The sequence below is a fragment of the Sceloporus occidentalis genome, unplaced genomic scaffold (genome assembly GCF_023333645.1).
Source record: "Sceloporus occidentalis isolate IW3139 unplaced genomic scaffold, rSceOcc1.0.p SCAF_4, whole genome shotgun sequence".
Lineage (NCBI taxonomy): Eukaryota > Metazoa > Chordata > Lepidosauria > Squamata > Phrynosomatidae > Sceloporus > Sceloporus occidentalis.
Window position 1 is genome coordinate 104,685,680 of NW_028316984.1, and position 22,703 is coordinate 104,708,382.

At 44.7% G+C, this 22,703-nt stretch overlaps 1 protein-coding gene across 9 annotated transcripts in view; it reads right to left on the reverse strand.

The window, feature by feature from the left end:
• DENND5A (DENN domain containing 5A) overlaps window positions 1-22,703 on the reverse strand; it is a 96,220-nt gene that overhangs the window by 28,506 nt on the left and 45,011 nt on the right. For 4 of the 9 annotated variants that reach the window (XM_089521141.1, XM_089521142.1, XM_089521145.1 and 1 more), the window contains 4 exons: window positions 15,442-15,549; window positions 13,047-13,178; window positions 12,453-12,605; window positions 11,597-11,701 (listed from right to left, as the gene is read on the reverse strand). In XM_089521141.1, the coding sequence (XP_089377267.1) occupies window positions 11,597-11,701; window positions 12,453-12,605; window positions 13,047-13,178; window positions 15,442-15,549 (498 nt within the window). The remainder of the gene's footprint in view (window positions 1-11,596; window positions 11,702-12,452; window positions 12,606-13,046; window positions 13,179-15,441; window positions 15,550-22,703) is intronic. The other 5 variants (XM_089521147.1, XM_089521146.1, XM_089521150.1 and 2 more) reach the window with 3 other exon arrangements.

Sequence of the window (22,703 nt, forward strand, 5' to 3'; positions counted from 1 at the left end):
AAAAAGAAAGATTACCTGTCAAATGAAACATATTTATAATTTGCAGCATTATATTTTTAGTTGCATTTTTACAAATCATATTAAAAATAATCATTAGATACAACCCAGCCAAGATAAAAGGACTTACTAATAAAATATTAAAAGAGAAGTAATTGTTTTGAATAAAATGCACATTCTTAAGAAACCTTTTAAAAATATACTAGGAAATACAGCTAAATTCACATGCATATCTTCAAAGAACTTGCATTACTCCACAATACACATTTAATACAATGGGTACTCATCTGACTTTATATGTTCTGGAATTATGTGACCAGCTTTCTAAAGCGGCTTTGTTTAACCTGGAGGGTTCCAATTTGGATTCCTTAACTTTCCATCAGCAACAAGCAACATGGCCAGTAATAAAATATCCTAGCAGTTGTAGGCCAAATATCTAGAGGGCATCAGGTCAGGGAATACTCCTTTCAAGTTACTATATGTAGTGGAATCAGTTCTGAACAAATATTTCTCCTTTGATAGAGAGAAGTTTGATACAATTTCATCAGTGTGAGTACCACTAACTATACTAAAGTCCTTTTAGTCAGCCTCTGTGTTTGGACCTTTGGAAAAATAACCATTGGCAGTTAATGATTTTTAAAGTGTGGAGGGGATTCATATGACAGCTGGACAACACAGCAAGAGCAGATGATGCAGCAACAGGAACACTAGCGGGCCTGTCCAGTTGTATAGGAAAGTATGTCCCAGCAATGTTTTTTTTTTTCCTTTTGCTGCTTTGTTGCATCATCTCTTAAGGCTTTTTGCTGTGAGATGAAGTAAACACCTCCACCAAAAGGGTACCCCCATTCTTTTCACCAAGAGGTAAAATACCACTAGGAATAGCAACCATTCATAGGTTATTTTAGGACTGTGGCTGAATGAGTCCACTAGTTCTTTTCCTCTGTCAGTCAGATGAACTGTTACTGGTGTTATTCAATGAAAGAGACATGAATTCCAAAGACTCAGAATGAGACAGAGAAGTGCTACCAACATGCTGTCTCCTTGTTTGTTCACATGGCATTGTGGGGGTATTGTCCATGATGACTAATTGATGTGTATCTGCATGTCATACTTGAAGGTATGGTCTAATAGCAGTCAGAAGCTCTAATGCACTGATATGATAATTGTGCTTATCTGGAAGCCACTTATTGTGAATACAGAGATATCCACAATGTGCTCTCCCTTTCAAGGAGGGGACCTCTGTTATGTGGATAGCTGAAGATTAGTGGAAGGACATTCCTGACAATCACATGTGTCCACCAAATGCCTCAATTGGTTATTCAATATTAGTTTCTTGCATAAACAGTCTGTTTCCCAGTCAATACATAAAATGAACCCCATATTGTAGTATATATCATCTAGTAAAGTGTCACTGCAATACTGACAGTCAATAAGGGCTAACAGCTGTTAGCTCATGTGAGCCATGAAAAAGAGAGGTCGTATGGAGACCTGATAAGTCATATCTATGAGCCATGAAGCTAGTAAAAACCAGTATCTTCAAGAATACCAGTAAAGTATTCAGAGGAACAGTGTTCTATCCCTAAATTGTGCATTGTTCTTAAATCAGAAAACACCATGATAGTCCTGTTGCTACCCCTTGCTCTGACGACTCTAGATAAATCCCCTGCTGATTTTGAGCCTGAACTTTGAAACCAAACGTGGGGCAGCATCCCCTCGGCCATCCCTCCCTCCCTCACCCTTAGAACCTGGGATGTCCAGAGGCTCTTATAGCTTCCCTTCTCCTCTCTCATCTCCCTCATGTCTTGGGATCGTCAGCCCATCCCATCCAGCACTGTTGGACTGTACCTTTATTTTTCTGCTTTTCTCTTTTCTACATTTTCTCCTCCCATTTGTTCGTCACCCAAACCTCTCTTCTCCATGGCTGCTCGCACCTCTCCTTCTCCCTATCTCATCCCTATCCGCCCCCTCCCTATCTCCCAACTCCCATTCTCTTGCGCTCTCTGGAACTGCCGCTCCGCTGCGCCAAAAGCAACGGCAATCCATGATCTTTTTCTATCACAATCATTTAATCTTCTTGCCCTCACTGAAACCTGGCTTCCGGCCCACGATACCGCTACCTCTGTTGCCCTTTCTCTTGGCGGTCTCTCCTTTACCCATACTGGCCGCCCTGAGGGTCGCGGAGGAGGGGTCGGCATCTTATTATCAAAGTCCTGCCAGTTTCAGGTTCTCTCTCCTCCCCCCAGCTATTCCTTTTCTTCATTTGAATTACACTCCATTAGACTCTTTTTTCCTCTGCAACTTCGGGTTGCCATCATCTATCGTCCTCCTGGTTCAGCATCTCAGTTTTTCACAGATTTCGAGTCTTGGTTGACATTTTTTCTTTCAGATACTGTCCCCTCCCTGATCTTAGGTGACTTTAACATCCACCTCGACGATCCCAAAAATTCCTCAACCTCTCGCTTCAGCTTTCTCTTAGCTTCCTTCGGTCTCCAACCCCATTCCAACTCTCCAACTCATTCCTTTGGTCACTGTCTTGACTTAGTTCTCCCTTCCAAGTGTGTCGTGTCCGACTACTCGGCTTCTGATTTTCCACTATCTGACCATCACCTACTTTCCTTTACTCTTACCTACATCCCACCTCCCCGTCATACCGTCCTCCGCCAGTTCCGCGATCTTCATTCTCTTAACCTTAACCATCTCACTCAGTCCTTGGACTCATCCTTCGCTTCTCTCAATCTTGGGGACTCTGCTGACTCAGCTATGTCTTTATTGAATTCTACTCTCTCCTCAACTCTTGACAGTTTTGCCCCAGTTTCTACACCCGTGTCCTCCTCTTCCTCTACGACTAGGCCTCAGCCCTGGATCACTCCCATTGTTAGATTTCTCTGGTCCTGCTCCCGAGCAGCCGAACGTCTCTTGAGAAAGTCCAGGGAGTGGGCCGACTTTATCCATTTTAAGTTCATTCTTTTATCCTTTTCACGCGCCCTGTCGATGGCAAAACAAGACTACTTCAAATCATTGATCTGTGCCAACGAGAGGCGCCCGCAGAGTTTGTTCTCCTGTTTCAACACACTGTTAAAACCCTCTCCTCCCTCCGTCTCTCCATTATTTTCTCCCTCCAACTTCGCCAATTACTTCATTACAAAGATCACTACCATTCATTCTGAGTTAACTCCTCATGATTTGGCTCCCACCATTAATCTCCTCGCCCCTCCTACTAATAAACTCTCTGTGTTTCCTCCTGTTTCTTTGGAAGAACTCTCTTCGCTGCTGAACTCATCAAAACCCACCACCTGCCCTCTTGACCCACTTCCTTCTCGTCTTCTAATCTCTATAGCCCCCTCTTTGTTACCCTCCCTCCTCTATATCTTTAATCTCTCTCTCTCTTCGGGTTCCTTCCCCTCAGTCTTCAAACATGCCTTAGTTTCCCCTATCCTGAAAAAACCCTCTCTCGACCCCTCTTCCTTGGCTAGCTATCGTCCAATCTCTCTTCTTCCTTTTCTCTCCAAGGTGTTGGAACAAGTTGTCTATTCACGCTGTCTTGAGTTTCTTGAAACCAACTCCATTCTGGATCCCTTCCAGTCTGGTTTTCGCCCACGGCACTCCACAGAGACGGCCCTTACTAAGATCTCGAATGATCTTTTGCGGGCCAAGGCGAATGGCCTTTATTCTATCCTTGTCCTACTCGATCTGTCTGCGGCCTTCGACACCATGGACCACTGTCTCCTAATAGATGTACTCTCTGGCCTTGGTTTCTCGGGCCTTGTTCTCGATTGGTTCACATTTTACTTGTCAGATCGATCTTTTTCAGTGGTCTCGGGTGGTCAGACCTTGTCTTCTGTCCCCTTATCTGTTGGAGTTCCTCAGGGCTCTGTTTTGGGTCCCCTTCTGTTCTCTTTATACACACTCTCCCTTCGCAAACTTTTGGTTTTGGTTTTGCATACCATCTCTATGCCGATGATACCCATCTGTACCTTTCCACCCCTAATCTTTCACCAGAGCTAGAGGAGCAAGTGTCATCCTGTTTAACAGCTGTCTCCCACTGGATGCACCATCGGCGTCTGAAGCTCAATATGTCCAAGACCGAGCTTCTTGTTTTCCCTCCTAAGCCCACCCTTCACTACTCCTTTTCTATTTCTGTCAATAACGTCTCTATCCAGCCAGTCCAGGAAGCCCGCAGTCTCGGTTTCATCTTTGATTCCTCTTTGTCATTCATCCCCCAGATCCAGACTACAGCCAAAGTCTGTAGATTTTTTCTCTATAATATTGCCAAAATCCGTCCATATCTCTCAGCTTCTACCGCAAAAACACTGGTCCATGCCCTAGTGGTCTCACGACTAGACTACTGTAACCTCCTCTTGGCAGGGCTTCCCCTCTCTCATCTCCACCCATTAATTTCTGTTCAGCATTCAGCTGCACACATTATTTCACTTGCTCGCCGTTATGATCATGTCTCCCCTCTGTTGTCCTCCCTTCGCTGGCTCCCTTTTCCTTTCCGCATCAGGTACAAACTTTTGCTACTCACCTTTATAGCCCTGCATGGGCTGGCTCCTCTTTATTTAACCGATCTTCTCTCTCCCTACATCCCTACTTGCACTCTCCGCTCTGGTAGCCAAAGTCTCCTCTCTCAACCCAGGATCTTCTCTGCCCCATCCCAGATCCGTCCCTTCTCTCTTGCTGCCCCTCATTCCTGGAACCTTCTTCTTCTGCATGCACGGCTCATCACTTCCCTAACCAGCTTTAAGGCTGAGCTGAAAACCATATTGTTTAGGGAAGCTTTCTCAGGGAATTTGTGATTGTCATCTGGCTGTCTGATAATATTTGATGTGATGTGATTTGTTTTATATTTGATGTTTTTAATGTTTTTCTTTTCCATATGGTAATTTTATCTATTCCTCTTTTAATTGTTACTATCTTAGAGTGTACGCCTTGGGCAGGCTTTTATATACTCTTTAATTTTACCAACTTTGTACAGTGCTGTGTATAATTACAGAGCTTTAGAAATAAAGTTTAATAATAATAATAATAATAATAACCAAAGCCAGAGGAGCTGACTCGGAGAATGAATGGTCACCATTCCAATGAGATGGGGTGGGTGGGTAGCAGAATGGTCAGCTATATTGTCATTCTTCCTCTGGGGGAAAGTTCCTTTAGTGGTATTGAAAGAATGCCATTTTGCTGCTCTCTTTTTAAATCTTTATCCTCACACAAGGACAAAAAAACTGCAGTGTTGATAGTGGGGAGGCACATTCCCAAGAAAACTTGTCTTTGAGCAGAGGAGGAGGAGGAGGAGGAGGAGGGTATGGCATCTTCTCTGAAGGTGTTAGAATTTATGTCAACTTCGGGAGGCTGGTAGTGAGCTGGGTTTAAAGCTTTAATTCAAAGGGGGTGTTAGAGAAGGATTCCAATGTCATATTATCAGTTTTTATTCATGTGATTAGAAATTTGCAGGATACACTCTCAAAAATGTAAGTAAAATTGTCAGTGTGAAGTCGAAGGCTTTCATGGCCGGCATCCATGGTTTTTTGTGGGTTTTTCGAGCTATGAGGCCATGTTCTAGAAGATTTTCTTCCTGACGTTTCGCCAGCATCTGTGGCTGACATCTTCAGAGATTATCAGATTTTGTTGCAAAGACCCTGCTTCATAAAATTCCTGCAAACTATACTTGACTCTCTAAAGGAAAATCAGAATGCAGAATGGCCATTGGGAGGTATGATCATTTCCAACTACATTATGAGGAGAAATTCTGAAAGACCTAAGACGTCTAACAAAAAATGTAGCCTTCTAATAATAATAGTAAGCACTTCCATATTATTTATGAATGTAAAAATACTGTTAAAGTTAAATTAAAAAAGACTATACAAGGATGGTTTTCAAACATATCCTCAACGATGTTATTTGTGTCCTTCAGAAAGTCACTATTCAACTAGACAGTCTAATACAACCCATGCCAATACCAACAGGTGATCATGGGCTAGTCACGCTCTCTCAGCCTTAGAAGAAGGCAATGGGAATACCTCCTGAACAAATCTTGCCAATAAAACCCTATAATAGGTTTATGTTAGGGTATCATTGGCCCCATACAGACAGGCCAAAATAAAGTTGCTTCGGGTCACTTTGGAGGTATGCTATTTAAATGATGCATGTGTCCTAAGAGTCCGGAAGCTGCGCCAAAGCCACACTCCATTACTAAGGACTGGAGCATGGCCTTGGTCCAGCTTCTGGCCTCTTAAGAGGCATGCATCATTTAAACAGCATACCTCCAAAGTGACCCCAAGCAGCTTTATTTTGGCCTGTCTGTACAGGCCCCTTAAGTCAGAAATGACATGAAGGTAGACAACACCAAGAAGAAGTTGCCAATGATCTCCAACAGGAGGCTCAGTTGGTTTATTCTCTTCTGGCAGGGAAAATACTCATGGAATCATAGAGTTGGAAGAGACCACAAGGGCCATCGAGCCCAACCCACTGCCATGCAGGAAATCCAAATCAAAGCATCCCCGACAGATAGCCATCCAGCCTCTGCTTAAAGACCTCCAAGGAAGGAGACTCCACTACACTCCGAGGGAGTGTGTTCAACAGTCGGACAGCCCTTACTGTCAGGAAGTTCCTCCTAATGTTGAGCTGAAATCTCTTTTTCTGGAGCTTGCATCCATTGTTCCGGGTCCTGTTCTCTGGAGCAGCAGAAAACAAGCTTGTTCCCTCCTCAATATGACATCCCTTCAAATATTTAAACAGGGCTATCATATCACCTCTTAATCTTCTTTTCTCCAGGCTAAACATCCCCAGCTCCTTAAGTTGTTCCTCATAGGACATGGTTTCCAGACCCTTCACCATTTTAGTCGCCCTCCCTTAGACATGCTCAGGTTTCTCAATGTCCTTTTTAAATTGTGGTGCCCAGAACTGGACACAATATTCCAGGTGGGGCCTGACCAAAGCAGAATACAGTGGCACTATTACTTCTCTTGATCTAGACACTATACTTTTACTGATGCAGCCTAAAATTGCATTGGCCCTTATTATTATTATTATTATTATTATTATTATTATTATTGCCATAATTACTTAAACACAGCAAAATTAAAAATAGATAATCCAACAGGCATGAAGTTAGCCTGCTTTTAAGTAGAGAGAGGGAAGGGGAGTGCAATCATGCAAAAGAAGAGATGTGTGATAACAAATGTTTTTAAAGCAGTATGTTAATTTCCTTTCATAATGTGATTGCAATGAGACACAAAGCTGGTGTGACAATGTCCTTGCAGAATCTGCTTGGTTCTTTACTAGAACTCTGAGGCCCACACATGATGACAGGTGCAAAATATTAAACTGGTGATGGTGGAATCACTAGCACTAAACTGGCATATGGAGTTTGTTATCAAGTAATATTTTAAATGGTTTTACTTCTGTAGCTAGTTTAACACTGTTCTAATCTTAGTTTTTAACTGTGTATTTTTATTATAATTTGTTGTCTTTTGTAAGCCACCTTGGAATCCTGTCTGGGAAAAAGGCAGGGCATAAATGAAGTGATGGACAGATCTACTGTGAATCACACATTTGGGTATGTAAACAAACACAACCGGTTAGGGATTCTAACCGTCAGAATTAGAAGGGAGGAAATGTGCTTTTTACTTGTCAAGAAGCACAATCAAACTCACTCACCAGTTCTTAAGGATGCTATTTCAGTATTAAATGGAATAGAAACAATTCAAGGAGTTGCTTTGCCAGCAGAGCTAATGAAGTAACTTTTGCTTCTTTCCTCTGCAGCATTAAAAGGGATAGTAGCCATATTGTCTGATTTAGCTCAAACTTCCCATAGAAAAATTAGTTGTACTATTAATAATAATAATAATATTTATTTCTACCCCGCCTTTCCACAATGTGATCAAGGCGGCTTACAGGTAAGAAGACAATAAAATACAAGTTAAAATATTACATATAAAAATTGAAACATCATCAGAGGAGTAGGGACGGGAAGCAAACAATCAAAATATCAGGGCAAAGATAAGACAATAACTTTAAGGTAGTTGGGGCAAAAGATAACAGGATTACTGAAGTGGGAATGCCAGCCGAAATAAGTGTGTTTTTAAATCTTTTTTAAAAGAAAGTAACGATGCAGAGGAACGAAGCTGTACAGGGAGCTTGTTCCACAAAGTGGGGGCAAAGATAGTAAAGGCCCTCTGTGAGGTCGTTACAAAACGAGACTTAGGGACCTCCAATAGGTTGGCCCCAGATGTTCTGAGTGTGCGAGGCGGACTATATGGGGAGAGGCGGTCCTCCAAGTATTAGGCTGCAATAAAAGCAAATTCTTTCAATAACAAACTATTGGGCCAAGGATGGCGGTGAAACAGGCGCAGTTCTCTACTATCTGTAGACTGAGGGAATGAAGGTTTCTTGCCACTTATCAGCTAGTCTGTATCTGTTTGGATGTCCCTCCCATCAATGGTCTCTTGGGCTCCCAACTCATGATCAATAAAATAATCTAAGCAGAGAGAGTTAGCATCTACAATTCATTTAAGCACTTTTAAGTACTGAAATTTCAGGCTATTTATATGAGAAGCCTTTGTTTTCCTTTTATGCTATTTTATTAATGTAATAGATATGCAAATACACTCAGCTCTTTGTGTCCATGAACTCTGCATCCACAGATTCAGCCACCCACAGCTTGCATATATATATCCCAAAAGTGAGCCTTGATTTTGCCATTATATATAAGGGTCACTATTTTACTATGCCACTGCATATAATGGGACTTCAGAACCTATGGATATTGGTATCCACAGGGGAGAGGGTGTGTTCCTGGAACCAAATTTCAGCAGATATCAAGGGCCTACTGTTTACACTCTTTCTAGAGATGAACATGGACTTCTCAGTGGTCTATAGCTTACCCTAAATTTTACATTACACATCTAATGTAGTTACACATCTTACAGTATATTACTATCTTATAAAGTGCTATCAGTCACATAGAAATGATGCTACTTGAAACAGCTAGCATCTGCACCTTTGCATAAACAATCCTCTGCTTGCCATAGCACTTCCACACCTTCCCACCCTTTCCTTCCACCTCCTCACTGTAGTTTCTGTTTTACGCTCTTGTTGTCCATCCTCCCTCAGTCCCCGGCAGCAATCTTGTTGATCTCTCCAAACACTCCCAACCCTCCTTCCATCACTTCTCATTTGAATTCCTACTTTAAATCCACTTTTTTTTTCAATCCCCTTCAGCAGATTTGTGCTTTCAATCCTCTTTGCTCAACCTTTTTCAACAGAATTTTTGTTGGTCCCTCCAGTCCCACTCCTCTTTCCTAAAAACATAATAGGTAATTTTTGAAAAATTAAAAAGTATGCCCACTGAGGAATATCACATGCCTGAATGGACCCCCAGCCCCACCCAGTTGCCCAGCCCTGTCTTAGACACACACACAAAAAGCGTAAACTGGTAAAATAAAAAAAAAGGAATGGAAAAGGCAACGCTATATTTAGATTCTTTGTTAATATAAAGCCTCTACCACTGAAACCTTTTCTGCATTACCTCACTTACAGGTACAGCTAGGAATATGTTTCAGTTAAAACTGCTTCTATGTTGATGAGCAGGCTATCATATTGGCTAAAGAATCAAAAATGAATTTTAAATTTTAGAGAGACAAAGGTCTTGTGCACAACATATTAATATACAATGAAGTCTGTCCCTGTCTCTATCATGCAAAAGGTGACTTGAAGGACTGCCTTGGAGGGTGATGAACTCCCCTTCACTCAGAGATGCTTTAGTTATGGAGTACTGCATTTGTAGGGATTCATCATCGTCTTTGTGATTCTTGATAATTTCAAGACTCAGATCTCTTGAGCATCTCAGGACTCAGATCTAAGTCATCAATATCCCAAAGTCCTAAAGTACTGAGAAACTAGATCTATAGCAAATAAAAATGACAAGAATGTTTTATGAATGCTATTTATTCAAAGAATAACTGAGCAGGCCTTTCTTCCTTTTTTCTCCCTAGCACAGCAAATTAAAATGGCTGCATAAAGCTCCTCTGCCCCTTCCTGCTGTTCCAGGAGATAAGCTTCCCCTCCCAGCTAAATGAGATAATTAAAATGCATACATGTTTCCAAGGATCACTGAGAAGATAATCATCTACCTGCAGTGCTTTGGAATCTTCAGAAGGGCCACCACAACAGCTATCATAGTGCATGAAAACATAATGAGGGAGGACAAATTATTTCTCCCATTCCCTACCATCCCATTATGTATTGTTTAATCATTGTTAACTATGAACACTCTTATTCTATGAACACTCTTCTAACCTTTTTCCCAGGTAAGTGTGCACAGATTATATGGCATGCAGCCTTTGAAGTTCCTGAGAGGGTCCAACTACAATAGGGGTGTGTGTGTATATATGTGTGTTTTATCATTTAATACACTTCTAATTAATAATAATTCCTGAAGGGGCTTGACTGTCCAAGAAGGAGTCTTGGTAGTCCAATTTCGCCTAATAATTTCAAAGGTGAGTCAGAACCAGCTGGCCTCCCTCTCACCCCATTTCACATATGTGTATATATGATCGTCTAAATACAGCCTCAGTCTGTGGGGCTGTTTTTACAGCTTGTTCTGTGGTTAACAACAACAACCGTGAAAGGTAGAGGTGGAGTAGGCATCTATGCTCTTCAAATGTTTTGAACTGCAACAGCTGCAATCGCTGAACATTACCCACGCTGGTTAAGATTTATAGGAACTGTAGCCCAAAAAATATGGAGTGAATCAGGTTACCAGGCCCTGGTTTAGAAAGGAAATCGTCATGCCTCAAAGTGGAGGGCTGAATTAGGAGACACTTTAAATCCAATGGCCCTATAACTACTACTACTGCTACTACCAGAAACTGCACACAGACAGACAGACAATACAAGAGAGATTTTTAAAAGGTTATAGATATCATTAAACAAATATATCTCATCATAACATCTGCATATTGAATAGCATGTATGCTGGCTCCAGTGCTGGAACAGATCATGAAAAGAACACAAAACTCTATGTGAGTTGACCTCAAATGAAAAATCACATTATGTGGAATTATGCATAAACAGTTGACGTGGTAAGTATTCATATCTTTAAACTGCAGGCTGATATATGGACAAAACCAAGGGAGAAGAATAATGATGTGCAAATAAATAGATAATGACAAACTAAAATTCCTCTCAGAACTGACAGAACTATTATACTATACATGATGACAATGAATAACAAGTTGATAAATATGAAGCTGAAATCACAAATACAAGAATAATTTCAGCTAAGGGGTCTAAGAAAGTCTAGCAGCAGGGAAAGTGGGGAAAAGCTGTATGTGATATAGTGGATGTTGCTAGAAAGTGGTCTTCACAAAGATTTATGAAAAGACATGGTCTCCTACTGAAGATTATTAAAAAGGAAGTAGAGCACTAGGCTTCTGTGATTGAACCTAAAGGTGATTTCATAAGGAGGAAAGGTAGTACTTTTTTACATCTTTATTTTTTAAAAAAGACATCACTTCCTCCTCCTGATTCCTAAATACTCTACCACAACAGACCGTGCAGCACTGTTTGCCAACATCTTCAATCAATCCAAAGAATTAACCTTATGTAGGGTTGGCCGCTTGCTGGTCTGAAAGGCCCAAATCTGTGTTGTAGCAGAGTATATGGATGCTCTATCTTCTAAGATGAAAGTAGTACAGCTTCTATCCTATGTAGCATATAAGAGGGAAGGTAAGAGTCAAAATTCAGAAACATAATACAATCTAAAAGTGGTTTCAGGTAAAAAGCAGCTCTACATAACTGATCAACAAAAATCACAAAGTTGTTTCACAAGATACTAACATTACAATAAAGATTTTAAATACCACAATTCATTTTTCTTATTCCTTGCATTAATATATATATAGCGGGCAGCTCATGAAGGAAATCTCAATTCCATTTTTCTTTCTAAAGGATATGATAGCACTGCATTTATTAAAACAAGCCTCTAAATCTGTTGTCTTATTACAGTTCACAGTGAATATATAATTGTAAGAGAAAAGAATAGAGGATATACTGGGTTGTATTCAAATATACTGTGGTAGAATTCTGGTCCTGGAAAAGGTGTTCTTGGTTCTTATGAACAGATAGGGAGAAAAGACTTTTGGCTACTTCTTCCTTCATTTCCCTCATGACCCTCTAGAACAGAGTGGAAGGTGGTATATGAAATGTATTACTGAAGGGAAATCTGCAAAAATCACTTCCTTCTACACTTGAGAATCTCCATTGGATCCAACTCTTACTATGTCATTAAATAATTTTATATAAAATAAACTTTCATTAACATTTAGCACCCTAATTCCTATTTTAAAAATGTAAGCACATTTTACAGTTTACAGTAACAATACAAAAAATGATGCATTTCAAAAAATCAATAAATATTTTTTTTTAAATTATAAGGCAGCCATTTTATTTCTTACCTGTTTCACCTGCAGACCATGGCTCCATATCCTTTCCAAGAGATCACAAAGGCTTGCTATCAATGTGTTTTCTTCTACACCTGTAATATTCACTTCACCATGACCAAGTTCCACTGCTTCACGGCCCATTTTTTCCACTAACATCCTCTTAGTCTTTCAAGACAGAAAGATGACAAAGCAGCCATTACTTTTTGACAAGTGAAACCACAAAGATACTGGAATGTCTTTGTATTACCTCAGGTGAGGAATTGTTCAATAGAATCATTATATTTAGTTTGCTCAACTGACTAGTTATATGAAATACATCATTTTAATAAACTATCTTTTTTCATTATGACACACTGTCAACTTTGCTCAGCTATCTCTCTTACAGTTTTCTGCCAAAAGCTGGAATGAAAAACAAAACCCCTGTACAGGGAAATATTTCTCATTATTTTTACTGGCAGAAGCAATTCTAATGCACAATGCTCTATACATGGGACATTGGCGCCTCCATTTCAATAGAAGAAATAAGCAAGCCATGAGAGAATTAAGAAAAAGCATCTCTCTTTCTCAGAAGAGCCTGAGAAAAAGGGGGAAAGAATGGCAAGATACCTTATTTCGGCATTCCTTCAGCAACCCTTCAACAAATTTCCAGTTCGTCTGAGCAATTACTGAAGGTGAGAGATTTGACAATTTGGGCTGCCGGATAGTGCTACCCAGATTCCGAGCTTCTTGAATATACTTCTATAGAAAGTCAAGGAAACACAAATGTATATAAAGACACAACTTTCAACATGTACACACCAATGGTACATTTTCCTAAAGAAAAATTCCAGCTCATAAAATAAAGGTCTATTACACATTTGAGATACTTTTGCTTTTACAGGAATTCAATCTAAGCTTTAACGTTATTATACAACAAAAAATTTATTTCGCGAAATATTAAAATACTCTTCCTATAATACAGTCATTGCCCTTATTGCATAATCCAATATATCAGACATACAGTCCACCCTCGTTTTACACGGTGGATCCATTCCAGATGCTCCAGACTCTTAGATTGTACACCATAGGCAGGTTTACTCTTTTATATTTATTGTTTTTATGTACAGTGCTGTGCAAATCTACAGCGCTATATAAATAAATAATAATAATAACAGACCCTCCCCCGCATAAAGCACGTATGCTCAAGCCTCATTGGATAAAATGGGGCTTGGGTTCACCGCGGGCGTGCACGCCATTGTTTTTATTGCCGGGCAGATTCAGCGTAAGCTGAAAGCCGCCTATAATGAGCCCCCATATGGTGCGGGCTCACTGTAGTACATTAATTAGAGTATATACTGAATTTATGGTAAATAAGATACTTTTGGAGTGAATATAAAGCACTCTCAAACACTACCAGGTTCAAAAACAGAAACTAAACATTTACATCTATTCATAAACAAGAAGAGGATATGCGTTTCTCTGTGTGTGACCTTCCATCTGTCTGAGCATAACTCTAAGACCATGAAATCTAAAATCCTGAAATTCAGTATACTAAGTGGTACAGTGAGATGGCAGCAGGAAGGGAGGGGTGTGCACTGCTCTCCAGGGCTAGCTCACAGGTTTCTGGGGGAGTGAATCCCTCCCAGCCTTGTTTTTTCCCATCTCCAGAGCCAACAGACATACCATGAGGCTTGAGGGGAACAGAGGAAAAAAGCCTCTCCCTTGCAGGGACAGAAAGTTTGTTGGAAAACTGGAGAGCTGATCAGACTGCACTGGAGGAGAATGAAGTCAGGATTGATAAAAGCCAGGACAGAAGGACCTATCCAGCAGATAAGAGAGAAGAGGTGTGGTCATCAGGGGGGCAGGGAGGAGAGGATAAAAGGAGGCTACAGCTGTGTGGGAGGGGGAGAAGATGCTGAGGAAGGCAAGGAGGAAAGACTGCTGATGACAGGAGCAGGAGAGAGAAAGCAAATAACTGGGAAAGAAAGTGAAGTGAAGGTGAATTTTTCTCAGGGAAAGGTGATTGGGTTGAGGGAGCTGAGACCCCGGGAAGGGGACATGTCAGGAGGTGGCTGGGATTGAGGGAGAGATTAACCTCTCAGCCTCACAGAACCGTAACTGGGGCTCTACTGAGATTGGGATTGTACCCAATTTAGATAAAGATAACCCTGGGGGTAAGAGCTTTCCCTCATTCTACCCAGGGACTCCAGAGAGGGTGTCTAAGACAAGAGATTTCTGTCATAAAGAAAAACATGAATGGGAAACTATGGAAAAACCCTTAGGACACTATTGGAAATAAGGAACCTAGGGAGGAGATGCCTGAAAAGAGAGGCAGGAAGCCTCCTCTGATAAATCTGTGGGTGGAGGGAAACAGGAGTAATTGTCTTAAACCTTGTATTTTTCTTTTGGGATTTTTTGAAGTGATCTTTTTGTTAAAAAAAACTTCCTTTAGCGTCCCTTGAATAGTCCTTGTCTCTTCACTCCAACCAGATGGATACTCAAGGGAGGATAGGCCTGACCCCACCCTCAAGGGGTGGGGGGGACCAACAGGTATGCACCTAGAATTTAAATGCATTAATTAATTTTAATGTGTCTATTTGTTTGTATCATTTCCACTTACTATATGACAGATCTCTCCAACTGGGGCAAAAACCTGCAGTCAAAATGTTTTGAAGGGGAGAGACTGGTCCAGGAAAATAAAATTATGGGGCTCCCTGTCCCCCCAGCTGTGCAGTATGTTATAGGTACACTTCATTTCAGGGGGCTGTACAAGTGTAAAATGCAGGAGGCAAGTCTAAGAAGCCCAGTGGTCAAGGCTTTATTCAGATGGGATAAGCACAGCCTGCCCAATTCTGACAGCTACGTAATTTTGCTTGAAGACTTTGTTGTATTGAACCATAGGTTATTTCAACCTGTGCAAAATCGGATGTTTTCATCAGTGTTCAGTATAATCAAAACACATACATATACACACACATACAATGTATATATGCACCTATGTGCATATACAAACACAACATACCAGATAAAGCTCTGAAACAGATTTAACAGAGTGCCTGAAATGCCAATCATGCTGGTCCAAGACTAAACATAATTGTAACTGAAGTTCTGTCAAAGGGAAATCCACTTGCTGGCAAGGCAGGAGAGATAGCAAAGCAAAACAAAAACAAACCAGAAATCAAACAGCTCACATTAGTTGAAAGCATAGCAGGCAAGCATGAAATCATAAAAGTACTCATGCAAGAATAGGTCAGATGCAATTAAGACAATTTTTGATTTTCAAATGAAGGAAAGAATGGAGAAACAACAAAAAATTATAATTCACAGACATTTAAACAGATAAAGGAATAAAATTCATGCAGCAACATACAAGATGTTTTAAGGAACATAAAGCTAAGAATAAAATTGTATGTGTATTTTTACTAGTACTTAAGACTCTTTGGAATTTGTCAAAATCACTAGGATTATTTTCTCAATAGGTAATGATCATCTGATGGATGCTAACAGCAAAAAATGAATCACTGACATCTAATTTACAGAATAGGTTTGCACATCTGTATTCTGACATTTCCCCAAAAATATTCTACTTTAGGGGAAGCACCCCTCAAAAACTAGAAGCTTCCCATGTCTAGTCACCGTGTAACACACACACTCTCCAGAAAGGTTAGGGATAGAAATGTAAGAAAACGTGTGTAATGTATAATGTCACTATGATTTTTAGTTGATTGTTTATTGTATTGTTTATATTGTTTTTAAACAATAAAATTGAAAAAAAATTCCACAAAACCAGATCCAAAAGTTAAGTATATCCTTAGGGTCAAGCAGACCGGCAGTTTGGAGGGGCCTCCGGCCACTCCCATGCCTATCGCTCACAGTTCAGCGCAGGACCATGGCAACCATTAAACAGAGAGCCTGCGAACATCTAGAAGGCAATTCCATGATCACCAAAAGTCAACATGGATTTCAGAGAAACAAGTCATGCCAGACTAATCTGATCTCTTTTTTTGATAAAATTACCAGATTGATATATGAAGGGAATGCCATACATATAGTATATCTTGATTTCAATAAGGCCTTTGAAAAGGTTTTCCAGGTCATTCTTGCAAACAAGCTGGTAAAATGTGGTCTAGACAAAGTAACTGTTACATGGATGTGTAAGCCGCCCTGATTGCATTTTGTAGAGAGCCGGGATATAAATAAATTTTATTATTATTATTAGTAGTAGTAGTAGTAATTGGTTGACTTGCCAAACCCAAAGGGTGCTCAACAATGGCACTGTTTCATCTTGGAGAGAAGTGACCAGTGGGGTCCCACAGAGCTCTGTCCTGGGCCCAGTGCTATTCAACGTCTTTATCAATGACTTGTATGACAGAATTAGGGGCATACTTATCAAATTTGCAGATGAAACCAAATTAGGAGGAGTAGCCAATACCCCAGAGGACAGGATCAAAATTCAAAATGACCTGAATAGACTAGAAAGCTGGGCCAAAGCTAACAAAATGGAATTCAGTATGGAGAAGGACAGGTTGCTTACCTGTAACAGTATTTCTTCGAGTGGTCATCTGCGAATACATACAAATGGGTTTTACTGCGCCTGCGCAGTGCTGCTCGGAACCTTCTGGAATCACTGGGCAAAGTTTACTTTGCAACATATAGAAACTTTTTGGCGGTAACTCCGCCCACCCGTTATAAAGCCCCTGCCTTCCCGCTCTTTTCCCCAGTTCCGCAATTTTTCCGCCAAGCAGGCGATGGAAAGAGCCAATAAGAGCAGGACACTGAGGGGATGGACGGGTGGGATTTGTATGTATTCACAGATGACCACTCGAAGAAATACTGTTACAGGTAAGCAACCTGTCCTTCTTCTTTGTGGTCTCTGCGAATCATACAAATGGGTTAGACTGACAAGTTTAGGTATGCGGCAGAGGGAGTGTCCTGAAACCAAAGCTATGGTAAACCAAAGGTATATTTATTGCAATAATAAACACATGGAACCATAAAAAGAGTCAGTCTCTTTGTTCATGCACAAACCAAACATAGCAATAGTATTGCAAAACCTGAGAAGGGAATGCAAGACCAATCCCATTGAAATTGTGCAAGCCCACATTCAACAGAATGCAAAAAACAATGGCATTATGTACATAAATGCTGAGGACCAAACACATCAGAAGAGCAATCAATGCAACCCTGAAACCAACACAGCCCTCCCGAAAGCTGCGTCTCGGATGGCTCTGGTGTCCAACCTATAATGCTTAATAAAAGTCAGAGGTTGGGACCAGACAGCAGCCTTACAGACATCCTCTAAAGGAACCCCCGACAGGAATGCAGAGGATGCTGACATTGCCCTTGTAGAATGGGACCGAACCCTGCCAGGGAGAGGTTTGCCCAGCAGTTCATAGCAGAGGTGGATGGTAGCAGCCACCCATTTGGAAAACCTCTGCGCAGAGACAGGCAACCCCTTCTTCGGCTCCGAGTAGCATTGGAAAAGTCTCTCGGACCGACTGGAGGCAGCAGTTCTGTCCAGGTAAAACGCCAGCGCTCTCCTGACATCAAGAGAGTGTAGGCTTCGCTCCGCATCCAAAGTCGGGTTGGATGCGAGAGTAGGCAACACAATGTCCTGGCACATGTGGAAAGCAGACACAACCTTCGGCAAGAAAGTAATGTCTGTCCGAAGGACCACCTTGTCCTTGTGAAACCTCAGGAAGGGCTGGTCCCTCCGCAAGGCACAGAGTTCGCCGGCACGGCGGGCAGAGGTGATGGCCACGAGAAAAGCGGTTTTCCAAGTCAGTAGTCTCAAGTCCGCTGTGGCCATTGGCTCAAAGGGCTTGGATTGGAGAGCGGACAGTACCGCCTCCAAGCTCCAAGCCGGCGCCGGTACCGACACCGGAGGGTGAAGGTTGGCACATCCCTTAAGGAACCCCTTCACCAAGGGATCCCTAAAAAAGGAAGCCCTCCCCCCAAATTGGTACTTGGCACAAATGGCAGACAAATAGCACTTGATGGATGCGAGGCACAGCCCCTCATCCAAAAGTGCCATCAGAAACTCCAGCACCACTGGAGTGGACACCTGAGCAGGAGGACAAGCCCTTTCGATCAAGGAAGAGGCTAAACCTCCTCCATTTCAGGGCGTAGGACCGCTGGGTGGAAGGTTTCCTCGCAGCCAGGATCACTGTCCTCACCACCTCCGGCAGGGCAGTTAGGGCTGTATCCTCCAGGCCACCAGCGGCAGGCTCTCGATGTCCGGGTGGAGAATCCGTCCGTCCTGGGTCGACAGCAGGTCCGGGAGGGGATCGAGGCGGAGGAAGCATCTCCTGGAGAGATGGAGGAGGGATGCAAACCAAGGCTGTCTCGGCCACCACGGGGTGATCAGGATCGCATGCGAACGGTCCGTTGTCATCTTGGACACCACCCTGATGATGAGAGGGAACGGAGGGAAGGCGTAGAGGAGCTCTCCCGTCCAAAGGAAGGCGAAGGCGTCTCCGAGGGATCCGTCCATTCGCTTCCTGGAGCAGAACTGGGGACAGTAGCTGTTCCATCTGGTCGCGAAGAGGTTGATCCGGGGAGTTCCCCACCGGTCGAATAGGTCGCTGACCGTCTCAGGATGGAGCCTCCATTCGTGGCATACCGACGGAGATCTGCTGAGGCGATCTGCCAACTCGTTGTCCTCTCCGGGAAGATGAATCGCCTGGAGGAGGACCTGTCGCTGGATGCACCAATCCCAGATGCGGAGAGTGAGGTCAAGCAGGGTCCTGGATCTGGTGCCTCCCTGTTTGTTGATGTAGTACATCACGGTGGTGTTGTCCGTCCTCAGGAGGACCACCTTACCTGCGACAGCGGATTCGAATGCCCTCAGCGCCTTTTCCACTGCCAGCATCTCGAGAGCGTTGATGTGGAGAAGCTTGTCGTGGGCAGACCACTTGTCCTTGACAACCAGGTTGAGCAGGTGGGCGCCCCATCCCTCCAGGGAAGCATCTGTTGTCAGAGTCAGTTGGGGCTGCGGTTGATGAAAGGGCATCCCAGTGCACACGTTGCGGTAGTCCAACCACCATTTCAGGGAAGCCGCTACCGGTCTCGGTACCGTGAGCCACTTGGACGGGGGGTCCTCCATCGGAGAGAAGACTGAGAGGAACCAGGACTGCAGAGGTCGAAGACGAAGCCTTGACCATGGAGTCACAAACGTCGTCGATGCCATGTGGCCCAGGGCGACATGGACATCTCTGGCCCTCACCCTTCTGTGGGAGATGCAGGGCTTGATCGATGTCACCAGTGCCTGGAAACGGTCTGGAGGGAGAAAGGCGGAGCATGTTTCGGAGTCGAGGATGGCTCCGATGAACTTGACCTGCCTGGACGGCATGAAGTGGGATTTCTCTCGATTGATGACCAGTCCGAGAGAGTCCAAAAGGTGCAAGGCGAATGAGACTGCTTCCTGCAACTCTACCTGCGATTCGGCGGCAAACAGCCAGTCGTCCAGATACGGGAAGACCATGAAACCTTTCTGATGGAGGTATGCCACCACCGGTGCCATGCACTTCGTGAAGACCCTTGGAGCCGTGGCAAGGCCAAAGGGGAGCACGTTGTAGTGGTACGAGGCAGTGCCCACGGCGAAGGCGAGGAATCGCCGGTGGGACTCCCGGATCCCGATGTGGAAGTAAGCGTCCTTCAAGTCGACGGTCGCAAACCACAGGCCCTGGTGGAGCAGAGGCAGAATGGAGGCCAAGGTTACCATTTGGAAGCAACGGTATTCAAGGAACAGGTTAAGTTGTCTCAAGTCCAGGATGGGCCTGATGCCACCATCCGCCTTCGGTACCGTGAAGTACCTGGAGAAAAAGGCCCTAGAACATTGGTCGGGCGGTAAAGGGGAGATTGCCCCCTTTTCAAGCAGAGAGCGCACTTTGTCGAGAAGGGTGTCCGAGGGGAGGGTGGACATAAAAGCTCCGGTCGGAGGGAGCTCTTGGAACTCGAGAGCATATCCCCTACGGACGATGTTGAGAACCCACGAGTCCGATGTTATTGAGGCCCAGGTGTTAACAAAGGGCCTCAAGATGTCCAAAAAGAAGAGGGGCGAAGGAGAGACGAAGCGCGCTGCGTCTCTTCAGGCTCTCTTCTTCCCCTGGTCGGTATCCTGCCGACGGGACTTGCGGTACCAAGGCGGGAAGTTGCGACGGCCAGAGGAGGAGGAAGACTGTGAGGGGTAACGGCGCCTCTGGGAGCCCTGCTGCTGAGGCTGCCGGTCTTGTGGGAAAGTGCCCTGGGACTGACCTTGCGGTGGCCAAGGACGATTCCTCCTTCTGAAGGGTGAGATGGAAGTCGACGACATCCCATGTTTTTTCGCCACCGCCTTCATTCTGAACTTGCGGTTCAGACGCTCGTCGGTGTCGGCGTGGAAGAGGCTGGTACCGTCCAGGGGCATGTCCTCGATCGCCGATTTGACGTTGGCATTGAGGTCTGACCCCCTCAGCCAAGCATGTCAGCGCAGAGCCATCGATGCTGCCATGGCTCGCCCCGCACAGTCGGCGACATTCCTGGATGCGGTGATGAGCCAGCTTCCAATCGAGTGGGCCTCATCGCGGATCTCAACCAGTCGGTGTTGGACCTCGTCTGGGACATCGGGGACGATGGGCGAGATCCCTTCCATCAAGTTCTGGATGTAAGCCCCCATACAGGCGTTGTAGTTTATGGCCTTAACGATGAGGGCAGCTGAAGAGTAGGCCTTTTTAGCGAGGCCATCAATCTTTTTGGCCTCTCGATCCGCCGGGGAAGTCGCCTGCTTCGGTACGAAGGTCTGTTGGGCCCCCTCAACAATCGCCGAGTTTTGCTTGGGGTGGTCGGTCAACCATGGGCAACTCGGCGGGGAGATCCGGTACAGCATCTCGACCTTCCGGGAGGACGTGGCGAGTGAAGCTGGAGCATCCCATGACCTCTGGACAATGGATTGCAGAGATGGCAGCATAGGGATGCAGGGCGGCGTAGGGACTCAACCGAGGACTCGGCGCTCCACAGGATCACGAGCCTTCTCCCCGGGAGGGGAAAGCTCGATGTCCAAGGTTCGGCACATCTTAATGATGTGCTCGCTGAAGGAGCGGACATCATCAGTCGGGGATGAAGGGCCCGGATGATGCATCCCCTGAGGTGAAGGCGGGTCAGATGGGTCGTCGTCTTCGTCCGACGGTTCCCGCGATGGCTGCAAGGGATCCCGGTCGGAGTCAGAGTCAGAAGTCACGGGGATGTCTGGGACCTTGGCTCGGGATGGAGAGCGAGCTGGAATCCGAGGGACCACTGGCTCTGAAGGCGGGCGACGAGGTATAGAAGTCGAAGCCACTGCATGGGAAGAAGAGGGTTTGTCTCCCTGGAGAGCCACCGGGCGCAGGTTCAACCGCGTGAACTCCCTGAAGGCCGTCTCCTTCGGGACCGACATGTAGTACCTTTGGATTTCGGTATCGAAAAACATGTCAGTGTCTGGCTCCTGCGGCTCGTCCATGTCAGAACCAGGCTCAACCTCCACAACATCAGAGTGGAAGGAGAGAGGGGACGGCTCCCTCCGGGGAGAAGCTGGAGCTTCCTCACCGATGGCAGAGGGGTCTTGTGCCGGCGGTAGTGGTGTGACCAGCACGGCGGCAGCGTGCAAAGAGGCAGAGGTCTCCGGGTGCGAGGGGGCTGACCCCGAGGCCTTCTTAGAAGGGGAGCATTGCTTATGTGGGGCGCACTCCTTCGCCTTGGGCTGGCGCTCCGACCCGGTGTGGTCCTTGGTGGACTTGGACCTCTTGGGTGCGGGAGCATCGGCTGTCTCCTTATGACGCCTCTTCTTCGAAGATCTCGGCGTCTCAGCCCGTTCTTCGGAGGGGAAGAAGGGGTTGTCCAGCAGGTCGTGCAGGACAGCAGCTGACTTGGAGTGGGCCTTGGCCGGCTTAACCTTCTCCGTTGGCACGGCCTTCCCAGAAGAAGATGCCTCCGTCTCAGGCAACCTGGATGCGTGCCGGGATGCCTTCGACGCCGCCTTGGAGGATGGAGGCGAAGCGAGCCGGACCTCCGCCTCCACGCGCTCCTTTGCGCGCGAGCCCTCCGGGGATGGCTTCCTCCCGGATCTATCCTTGGGCTCGGAACCCTCAGTCCCCGGGGTCCTCTGGGGGCGCTTGGAGGGTTTGTCGGTGACACTGGGTCTCGGGGGACCACGGGTCACATCGGAGGTGGTGGGAGAGCGTGTCCCAGCCGGGACAGACACCACACTCGAAACACTAGCCCGGGATGACGACGCAGGTGGCGCGATCGGAGGAACCGATGACGAGCGGG